This window comes from Antrostomus carolinensis, unplaced genomic scaffold, assembly GCF_000700745.2.
Source record: "Antrostomus carolinensis isolate BGI_N321 unplaced genomic scaffold, ASM70074v2 scaffold14034, whole genome shotgun sequence".
NCBI classification, from domain to species: domain Eukaryota; kingdom Metazoa; phylum Chordata; class Aves; order Caprimulgiformes; family Caprimulgidae; genus Antrostomus; species Antrostomus carolinensis.
This window is the reverse complement of record NW_010311505.1, coordinates 9,877-21,546: the sequence shown is the minus strand read 5'-3', so window position 1 is coordinate 21,546 and position 11,670 is coordinate 9,877. Positions and strand designations below refer to the sequence as shown.

Sequence of the window (11,670 nt, the reverse complement as noted above, 5' to 3'; positions counted from 1 at the left end):
CCTCTCTCCCCCAGTGGCACAGGGGGACAGGGAATGGGGGTTACAGTCAGTTTGACAAATGTTGTCTCTGCTGCTCCTTCCTCCTCATGGGGAGGACTCCTCACACTCTTCCCCTGCTCCAGTGGGAGGTCCCTCACACAGGAGATAGTTCCACCTGAACTTCTCCAATGTGAGTCCTTCCCACAAGCTGCAGTTCTTCACAAACTGCTCCAGCCTGGGTCCCTTCCATGGGGTGCAGTCCTTCAGGAACAGACTGCTCCAGCACGGGTCCCCCACGGGGTCAGAAGTCCTGCCAGCAAATCTGCTCCAGTGTGAGCTCCTCTCCCCATGGGAGCCACAGGTCCTGCCAGGACACTGATCCAGTGTAAGCTTCTCATGGGGTCACAGCCTCCTTCAGGCATCCACCTGCCCTGTTGTGGGGTCCTCCAGGGGCTACAGGTGGTCATCTGCTCCACCATGCACCCCCATGGGCTGCAGGGGGACAGCCTGCCTCACCATGGTCTTCACCACAGGCTGCAGGGGAATCTCTGCTCCAGTGCCTGGCGTACCTCCTCCCCCTCCTTCTTCACTGACCTTGGTGTCTGCAGACTTATTTCTCTCATGTTTTCACTCCTCCCTTTGGCTGCAACTGTACAGTTGTGTTGGGTTTTTTTCCTTCCCCTTCTTAAATAGGTTGTCCCAGAGGCTCTACCACCATTGCTGATGGGCTCAGCCTTGGTCAGCGGTGGATCCATCTTGGAGCCTATTGGCATTGGCTCTGTTGGACACAGGGGAAGCTTCTGGCAGTTTCTCACAGAAGGTACCCCTGTAGACCTCCTGCTACCAAAACCTTGCCATGCAAACCTGTTACACCTCTATTACATCATATTGTCCATGCCATCCCTGTTCGAGCTGTGAATATGAAATCAAACTCCCAAACCAGGAAATACTTTTTGAAACACAACTCTTGCCCTTGGCTCTCATGCCTCCCACTTCTCTCACTAACCCCATTTACCAATACCTTTATTCCCATTCTGTTCTCACTATCACACAGCCTCACTAATACCAGTCTTGTCTATTTGAAGCTTCCTTTTCTGCAAAAAATCAAGGAGGGAAGAAACTTTCTCAGATCGAACACTGTAAAAACAGATGACAAACTATCCCTCTCCCTCTCTTTCTTGACAAAGTTTCTCCACAGACAGCAACAGGACTGCAAATACAATAAACAACTTTCCCATATATATATGGTAAAAGCAAAAGCCAGTTTCAACCTAACTCTTCCTGTTTCCTACCCTGAGAGAATACATATTTCTTTGTTATTTTTTGTTACTATAAAGCCTTTCAAACAACAGGAGAAAAATAATATCTGTCAAAGCTCACATTTCAGTGGTGGTTTTCAGTGTCCTAGGCAGGGACAAATCTTGTGTCTCTTATTCAAGTAGGTTTGTCACTAATCTCAATTCAAACTACAGGATACAGGCTCATATGAGCATCTTCAAGTTCTCGACTAAAACACCCTGGATTAGTTGACACTGCAATGACTTACAACAGCAGACAGGCTGACTGCACTTGATTTAGCAAAAGTTACAGGAAGGATATTTTAAGGTGGGTGAACTACAAGAATTTACATTCTATTGGCAATTTTTTTTTTTTTTCAGTTCATGCTTTGTGACCAAACAGAAGCAAAAAAGCCCAGGCAACAGTGACAAGGCATCAATCAATTTAATAACATCCCTTATAACCAACACTTAAAGAAACAGTCATTTCCAATGTTATGAAGACATTAAATTAGAGTATAACACAAAACTGCTGCTTGACAAATGTTTCCCTCTAATCATACACTCAGGGATAGAAGTTAATCTCCCAACACAACAGAAACAAAGAACCTCTCTCTTTTGGGATAAAGGCAAGAGCCCAGCCAAACTGTCAGTGGCTACACAGAGAACCCTTTGTCCCATAGAATCTTCTCACACACTAGAAAAGCAATGAATGAATGAAAGAAAGTATCTTTTCTTTTTTACACTTTTGATGAAACATGCAAACTGTATCAAAAGAAAAGAAGGCTGACACCAGAGGAGTTTTAAGTCACTAGAGGAAGTCAACTCATAAGCAATTCATTGTTATGAATAAACTTAAGAGGGTTCAAAATTATTGTCAGAATAGTAAGAAGCGGCAACTAAGATTTACTACAAAAAAAAAAAAAAAAAAAAGATACAGAACATTACAACCCTCCACTCTTCCAGCAAAGAATTGCACGGGGTGGTTTAAAAAGCAGAAATAAACTACAACTTCTTTAGGCACAGGGAACATACAGCTTAAGTGTTTTAAAATTAATTCCATGTTATTCGTACCTAACATCTACTCTGCAAGTTATTGATGGGGATGGGGAGAGCACCCCTCAAACAAAACCCACATATCTCTACAGTATTGACTTAAATGGTGAATATTAAAAGTTTTTCTCAGCATACCATACTTGGCAGCAGATTTTGTGGTGTTGGAGAGGAGACCTCACACTGCAGTCCAGAAATACAGACACTCGTACATCAAGAGCAGGGAACATACAGTTCCACTGCTATTTTAATACAATGGTCAAATAACAGAACAAAACTCACGCATCAAGAGTTCACCTCTGGCAACTTATTCACTTGTATGTCTAAATCTGTAAGAGAGAGATAATTTCCCCCTAGACACTGAAGAGGCTGAAACTCCTGTACAGTACAGCCCATTTGACAGCAGATAATTACAAGACACCAATAGCTGTGAAAACAAATGCTAAGTAAGGCAGAAATTTAATAAATTAGTAGAGGTACACGATTTTTGAATGCCTGTCCATAATATTCTATTGAATTCAGTGCTCCATTTCAGAATATAGAAAGCATTAACCAAAGGAAAGAAAGATTAAACTACAATCCACTGATTTAATCTTTTAAGGGTCCTAATACACAGTGTCTCAAGATGCATAAAGCCATCTAACCATGAAGAGAGGAAAAAGCTTTATTATATCCCTCCACTGTTGCCAATTAAATGAAAACATAAGATGGAATAGCGAGACCTAACATATATTACAACCCTGTCACAGATTAAAATCATCTCTCTGCTGATTCCTCCATCAAGAAGCTGAGACAAATTCAGAAGTGAGATGAGGAGGATAATACAGCTAAAACTGAAGGCTGAGAGGCAAGCACACAGCAATCACTGTTTAACAGTGCTTCCCCTCGGACTTAAAGCATCACTCCATTAACATCATTCAAAATATTTACCTTGTTATTCTAAAGTACTGTATTGGGTCTGACTGGGATGGAGACCCGGTGCGTGTCTCAACGAGATTTAACCTTGGGGGGAAAAATAATCTGTGATGTGAGTGGTATGTTGCAGGAAGGAATGTAGCAGGAATGACCTGAACTGATGAAGAATGAGTTTCGCAAGGAAAGGAACCAGAGAAGTGTAATGATGACCCGAACCAAGCCAGTGCTGGTGCCCAACAATCAAACATGCTGCTTCTCCTGTCTTGAACATCCAGCTTGACAGAAGAGACCCAAGTCAAAGCCTGTTTTTGAACATCTGGAGGAATGGAGGAAGCCCATGGAATATCTATCTGATAAAGAACTGGGAGGCAGAGCTAATAAGAATGTATAAACCTGTATATTGGGTATAAATTATGTGGGACCCGAGCATGATGGAAATGGTATGGAATAAGGGGTGGAGATTGTATTGGGTCTGACTGGGATGGAGTTAATTTTCCCCACAGCAGCCCTCATAGTGCTGTGTTTTGTAAAGGTGTTGATAACACCCCAGTGTTTTGGTTACTGGCGAGCAGTCCTAGCACAGCACCAAGGCTGGCTCTCTATTTCCCCGTTGCCAGGAGGCTGGGGGTGGGGAAGGTCTTGGGAGGGGACACAGCCAGGACAGCTGACCCAAACGGACCAAAGGGATATTCCAGACCATATGACGTATGCTCAGAAATAAAAGCAAGGGGAATGGAGCAGGAAGGGGGGGCATTCGTTATTTACATTTGTCCTCGGGGAACCACAAGGTGTATGAAGCCCTGCGTCCTGGGAAGTGGCCAAACATCCTCAGCTGATGGGAATTAGAGAATAAATATTTTGTTCTTTTGCTTCTGCGCACACAGCTTTGCTTTGCTTCTGTTAAACTGCCTTTGTCTCAACCCACAAGTTTGAGGGGGTTTTTTTGTTCCATCCGCTCCCCATCCTGCTGAGGAGGGGGGTGATAGAGTGGCTTGGTGGGCACCTGGAATTCAGGCAAGGTCAACCCACCACAAGTAAAATGAATTTTAGGCAGGGCACTCTATGTGGTCAAGGTGATCCTCTTAAGTTAAGAAAACACTTGTAACTTCTGTGTTTCACATATATGTCGTACATAAACCTGTATTCAGTTGCCTGAAACTCATCTGAACGATTACTGATGTGAAATAGTAGGGGATAATCACAAGCAAAGTGAAAGAATCTGAAACAATAAGATCAGTTTTTAAAGATTTTAATATATTAAATACTACAGAAAAGCATAATCATTATAAAAGGGGAAGACAGTTTTGATACTTAACTAGGAAAAGAGAAATAAAAGCATTTAATAGAGTAGAAAAAGATTATTATATCTGCAGAAAATCCTTTCAGGAGCTGCTTTTTGTGGTGACAGCAACAGCCCAGCCTCAGCAACAGTGAGGGCTGGACCAGATGACTTTTAAAGGTCCCTTCCAACCCAAACCATTCTATGATTCTATGAAATGCCTAGCCTCAGATCTGCATGGAGAACTTCTGCATCTATCTGATAGCCCAGGAACAGCATTCACCATGTGACATTAGAGGGGAAACTGAGAGAGAGTAGTCCTGTCAACTGCTAAAGGCTCAAAGCCTTAAGTAGTTGCATGATCATATCTCAGTGGAAGTATTAATGTAACTGCAATTTAGGATATGTCCTCAGCCGGTGCAAAGGAATGGTGTCAGGTCTGGCATTGCTACTTCTCCTACCAACTATAATGACTGCTGTGACAGAGAGTTCACAAGAAGTTGTTTAAAAACTAAAGGACTGTTATGGACAAGTCGCTGCCCAGAAGTGGGCAAGGTCAGAGAGATTGAAATCTGGCACCAAAGCAGCAGTTATTTAATGTAATCCATACAAATGCTTTCTTTTAACTTCTACATTTTCTTGTCTTTATTGTCATTCATCATAAAAGAAAACAAAAACCATAAGAGATACTACAGGAGACTCAGAGATCCTAGCCTCATTCCAGTGTTCTCCACACTCAGTCAGCCCTCATTTTAGCACAATTCAATTGAACAAACACTACTGTGGCACACAGACATCTTTCTGAACATCCTAGCACAGAATAGACCAGAATGTGTTTATTAAAAACTTAAAGGTACATCTAATTTAAAAGCCACAAGTTCTTTCTGGCCATACTTTTGCTGAGACTAATTTTACACCTCCTGAAGTTAACAAAGATTTTTCCTGACTGTAAAAGGATTAGATTAGACATAATATTTTTAAAACAAATTCTTCAAGTTTCTTTTTAAATAGATCACCTAATATTCTCCCAAAGAAAGTGATGAAACATTCACAAGTAGATTGTTTTTTATCTGCTTCATCCAAAGCTGATCTAATGAGTGACTATTTGCCTAAATAACCTAGAAGGCTTTTTTCTTCATCTTTGATTATCCAAAGGCTTACAAGGAGGCCTCAAAAACAAACATAAAACATACATCCCTACAGAAAAATTGTAAACGCTAGGCATCACTTAAGAGGACATAGTAAGATAAACAGGTCACACTGGCTAAAATGATGGTAGGAGTTATTTTCAGCAAGGTGTGAACTGGGTATTATCTTCATTTTTCAAACCTCTAACATTGTAACATTAAAATAAGGGTACTAGAAGTTTCTGCAGTTAAGAGTAAAAGGGCCTCAAAAATGCTAAGCAATACCACTAAGTTATGCATCCACAGTTAAAATACCTACACACAATTGCAGACCTTCTGATTTCAGCAAGAAGCCTTGACAAATGATTTCCATTGCAGTTAGACAGTTCAGATTCCAATATGCAGGTAAACAGAAGACGGTGAAAATGTAACAATAAAACTGGCAAGTATTTAAGATATGAGAGAAATTTCTTGAAAAAGTATAAATGTTATCAATATTTGTTAAAACTCTAATTACCCATCCCTAAAAATATACTAACACGAAATAACAGGTCTTTCAGAGTCCTGTTTGTCATCTCTTTATAACTATATTTTATATGGTCATAGGCAGGTGACGTGGATGAATCCAATTCAAGAGATAAGCAGCATGTTTGTACAGTTACACAACCTGGACACCAGCACTGCTCTAACCTTTCCTTTTCTTTGCTACGGCTGGATAGAATCAATTCAAAGCATTCCTGTTCCTGTAAGACCAACAGCAGGTCTACTTGCCTAGCCTTACTCCTTCAAGAATGAATTATTTTCCCAAACAATATCTCAAATTCTTCTGCAGCCCTTCAATAAAAGTTCATCATACGTTATTTTTTGTACTTTTATCACTATTTATGTTCACTAAGTGGCAGTGCTTTCTCACAGTTGGCCACTCTCCAAGTTAGTTTGTTGACTTTTGCTCAGTTATATACTACACACTTTGCTCTTCTATGGCATGTTTCTTTCTTCATGCCATTCCTGAGGTCAGGGAAGTTTTTCTAGAAAATATTGACTCCTTTCAGAAAGGCTATGGTTTTCCTCTTTTCCAGAGCCTGAGAGTTTCACACTGGTGACCTCTTTGTCCACCACTGCAACTATTTTGGCACATGAAGGTTTCATCTCTCATTTTGAAATTTCAAATATAGTTGCATTAGCCCTTCAGTAGCCCAACCAATCCATGTTCTTCCTACAAATGTAGAAACAAGCTTTGTCAGGGCACAGCTGGCCCTGCAGACCTACTCTCTTATTTGAGACAGAATAAACTTTTCCATCTGGGATGATCTGCACATACGGTGGTACAGTCCGAGTTCAAAACTCAATGATCACAGCTGCCCAGTTCCACCCCTTGCACAGTGCTCACTCCTGCAGATGAGAACTAGGTAACAGTTAACAGAGAAGCTCCTTGGCTCTTCCGTGATATAATATCAGTAAACATCATCCAGGACGCATTCAAGCACCCCCTTGCAATGTTTAAAGATGGTTTTATAAACTTGGCATACTGATCCTTAGGAATGCTTTAACTTTTTTTATTCCTCTTGGGTGGTTTGGTTTGGTTTTTTTTTAAGAGGTGAACTGCAGATGATGGGGCCTCTGGGAAATAGAAAAAAAGTACAATTGGACCATCTTCCAGTATAAAATAATTCATGTCATGCCTGCAAATGAAAACTTGTACACTAGTAGAAACAGATATTTTGCTTTGCCTGAACATCTCTTTCCTTTTTTTTTTTCCTATTTTGTAGTGAGACTATGAAGAAAGAAATACAGGATTGTACACAGGAAAATAAAAAACAAAATGAACCTAAAGTAGAGATCATCTGTTGCTTGTGCTAATGACTGCTTAGAAAGTGCACATTTTAAAACTCCTTTCTATTCTGTCATAGAATTGTAGGGCAGTTATCTTTAATAGCCATTACACAGATAGATATATAAAGAATATCTTATTTCTCTAGCAGTTGTTATCCTATCAAAGGAATAATCCTGAAGTGCACTGTGTCATTCACTTTAGTTTTTTAAGGCTGACAACATTTTGCGTAAAGTGCTCTGCCATTCATGGGAGGTGTAAGACCATAACTGGAGGATTTTTTTGCTTTTTTTTTAAGCTGCTTGTAGTGTTAAAAACCAGCTGGTGAAGAGGTGGACATACAGGGCCAGGCTTTGTGAATCAGTGGAGCTATACTGACATGACAGTTTTACACCAGCTGAGCATCTGGTCCTTACGGTTATGAACAACGAGGGAGAACTGGCCTTTCATGCCCTTTGTGGCAAGAGACATTTAAAGAGTAACAGCTGTTCCACTTTCCCTTGGCCAATTTGGACTTATGATTTTTTTATGACTCTGCACAATATGCCTACCCAAACACTATAAATATTTGTAAATGACCTGCTACACAAAAATTTTGCCCTAATTTATGTTCAATTTTTGACTGCATAAATACATCCACTTTCATTAACTAGCATACAAGTAGCTGTACTTACCTGTGATCTAAATGATGAATAGAGAGAATAACCCCTGAATTCAAATGGGCTTGTTTTAAGGTCACCAGGATTGTGAATTCATATTTATTTCTTAACTTCTGAAAAAAGATTTCAGCTGTTTCTGGAGATGCCTTTACACTTCTTGAAGTATCTGGGGAAGAAAAGAAAAAACATAACAGAAAAATCACTCAGTATAAAAATCTTATATTACTTGATGTCCTTAACTCAAAGAGCTTGCAAAACAACAAGCTACTTCTGAGTACCACAACTGAACAGACAGGCAGAAGCAGGGACCAAAGTATTTTAAACACCAGCTTTTACATGCAATGGGAGACATTTCAATAAAAGAAAACACATTTTATAGGACACCTATTCTATTCTGGGGGGGGTTGTTTTGTTTTTAAGACAGAGTCATAACTCTAACTCTTTCCACGGATGGCCAGATGGTACCTTTAATATCTTGTCCAAAATATGGACTCACTAGCACCAAAGCACAAGAGTGACAACACTGGATATGAGCCTAAGCTGTGAAGCACGACCTGAGTGACTTTTTAACGACTTCTACAAAAGTGTTATACTTAATAGCAATGCACAATTCATTAAATATATATATATATATATATAGGCACTAATTAATCACTATATACTCCAGTTGTGCAGTATGTTGCTGCTGCTTGCACAGGATATCATGAACATTTGTTACAGTGATTACACACACACACAATACAGATTTTGCTTTTAAAAACCCACACATAGCCAAGACTGAAGCAATGTTTCTGCTGAATTTGCATGGAACATGCATAGAAAATAAAAAGGCCCAACCTTAAGCCCTCTTTGAGAGATAATTTACAAAATAAGATGTCAAAAGCTAGAAAAACAATTCCCAGGGTTTTCCATAATACATTATACTAGAAAAATATTAATATATATTTTTAATGCACAAAATCAATTCATTAGCTTCTGTAATCAACTGTGGAAGAACTAAATCAATTCACAAGCTTCTTGTCATTGCAATTTGGCCATCCAGCTCTAACTGAGAGACACTAATTCAGGGACAGCACAGAGAGCTAACTGCAATAGAAACGGTGATTTTTTATTTATTTTTTTTTTGGCAGCGCTGGAGCTGAGCTTACATCACAAGCTTAGGTAATAACATGTAATGTAAGCTGACACCGCTGTTCTTAAAAACAGGTTTATTCTTTAAGTCGCACCTATGAAGATACTACTCTGTATTAACAGCAAAAAGTTTATTGTGGTTTACAGACCAGGAATATTTTTTAGTATGTGTTTAAGAAATGCAACAACCTGTACAACCCTGAAGTCCTAACCAAGCTCCTGCACAGCATCACACCAGGCTGAATTTGATCCATTTTTTACAAAGGGAAATCCAAAAGACAAAAAAAAAAAAAAAAGTGAGAGGGGAAAAGACAGAAAAGATCATTTAAAGTTTGTGTGTGTGTGTGAGAAACTTCGTATCTTTTCTACTGTGGATTGCATAACACTGTCACTGTAGCATACATCCATGGCATTTTAATGGAATTGTTAATAAATCATAAAGCAACTCAAATACAATTACATCAAAGAGTTCATTTTTAGCCAAGGGACACTAACAGAGTGGAATGACATAGGTTTGCATGCTGGAAGACAGTTTAACTGCATTAACAATTTCTAGCAATGCAAACAATCTACACTCAAGAGACAGAGCAGAAGAAGGACACACAAGGAACATATTCTCTAATCAGGATCATAGGACCCTCACACACTGCAGTTTTCAGCAGCAGCTTTCCTACCAAGATACAGAGGAAAACCCAAAAATAAAGATGTGGAACCCACTTAAAAGTCTATAGAGTCCGATTCCTAGGTGCAAAGCACAGCTTCCAACCCCATTTGCAGTGGGGGGAGCTGAGTTTCTCAGCTTAGAAAGCCCAGACAACATCCTTTTCTATTGCAGGTTAATTACATCATTAGAGTGTTTACAGTCTCCTTTTGGGTCCACAAACACATTACATGTTTACACTGAAACGAGGACAATGTCATTTTGATTAATGACAGAAGATCTGATGAGGTATCATCAAACTATATTTGTGTGCTTGTGTGCGTAGCCAAAAGAGCAACTGCCCTGAGGGGCAGAGCTCCCCTGCCTGAAGGGCTTGCATCCTTAGAAACCTCAGCCAGGATGAGCAGTGCAACTTTAAATAAAGGTGGGAAAACAAAACCCAGAGCAAACCAAGACCACTGGAATGTGGGAAATCATCTTGCTTACATCTTAATAATTGTTACTACTTTGTAACAACACTCGTCCCTCTGACAACCTTTGATGTTTCTTTTAAACTTACTTGGTAGAGATAGGAACATAGTGGGTATGGTGGTGTTGGGTTGATGGTTGGACTTGATGATCTTGGAGGCCTTTTCCAACCTTAATGATTCTATGATTCTGTATTTCACTTTGACTTCAGCAGATGAGAGAGATTATAGAAACCAAGACTATACACCATGAGCACCTCATGCTTTTTCAGCCACATTAATTCAGGCTGATTCCCCCTCAGCTGAAACATTTCAGGAGTTGTTAGGAGGAAAGGGAAGGGCAGAGAAAAAGTGCTATGAAGATGATTTCCGCATCATCATCTCTCAGCTTCCCTCCATTTATACAGGGCTGATAAAGCACACATCCATGTGAACGTGATAGTGAAGAAGCTGCACAGGTTGTTCATCCAAAAGCTTCTGTGTCTGGTCACTTCAGTCTCGCTCTGATTCAGAGAGTGATCACACAGGAATCTATAGAGGCATTAAGGTACTGAATAGATACTATCAATTTCCATGCATGTATATTGGAGTTGGACACACAATATTTATCGTTTCATATGGCAGCAGAAAAAAGATACAAGGTATACATATCAAATGTGAATTTGATGGGACGAGAGGAGATAGGAAGAGGGTTGCAGGGAAAAAAGTCAAACAACACAGAAGAGAAAGTCATGTCAGAACTGTAGAAAATAGCAGAACCGTAGAAAATTCCCTGGCCGTTCTTGTTCTGCCCCCATTGTCTCCAATGGATTTCTTTAAGCTTTCCCTCAAGACTATGAAGAAACAGTAAGAAGGGAGGTGCAAATGCAGAAAGACTACCTTTTCCCAAGAATCAAGATTTTCCCTGCACAGTTCTGAATCCTGGAAGATGGTAGGGTGTCTCTCTGTCACAATTACCCTTTGGTTCATCCCTCTGCATGGTTCCTAGTTTTAACTACTGCCACACTCTACCAATGGAAATCATAAGCACTCTGTGCCAGAAGTAGAAAATGGTCCATGGAGACTATGCTTGCTTAACAAAAATAAAATCCACAACTTTTCAATTAGAAATAAATATTAATTTCTACCAAATTCTTATTATAGTCTCATAAGGAACCAATGAATAAAGTATATGCATTACACTCCCACCATTTCATAAGGCCAGTTCCAATTGCATATAAATAATTATCTCCCCCTCCTACATGCACTGTTATTCTAACCAGAGCTATGGGGATGCAAACACTGAGCTACA

At 39.8% G+C, this 11,670-nt stretch overlaps 1 protein-coding gene across 1 annotated transcript in view; it reads right to left on the bottom strand.

Moving 5' to 3' along the window:
* Positions 1-8,286, bottom strand: part of NELL2 (neural EGFL like 2) — a gene marked incomplete at both ends in the record, with an annotated part of 62,766 nt that extends 54,480 nt beyond the window's left edge. Inside the window, one exon of the mRNA XM_010166760.1 lies at positions 8,136-8,286. Coding sequence (XP_010165062.1) covers positions 8,136-8,286 — 151 coding nt within the window. The remainder of the gene's footprint in view (positions 1-8,135) is intronic.
* Between the last annotated feature and the right edge of the window lie 3,384 nt (positions 8,287-11,670).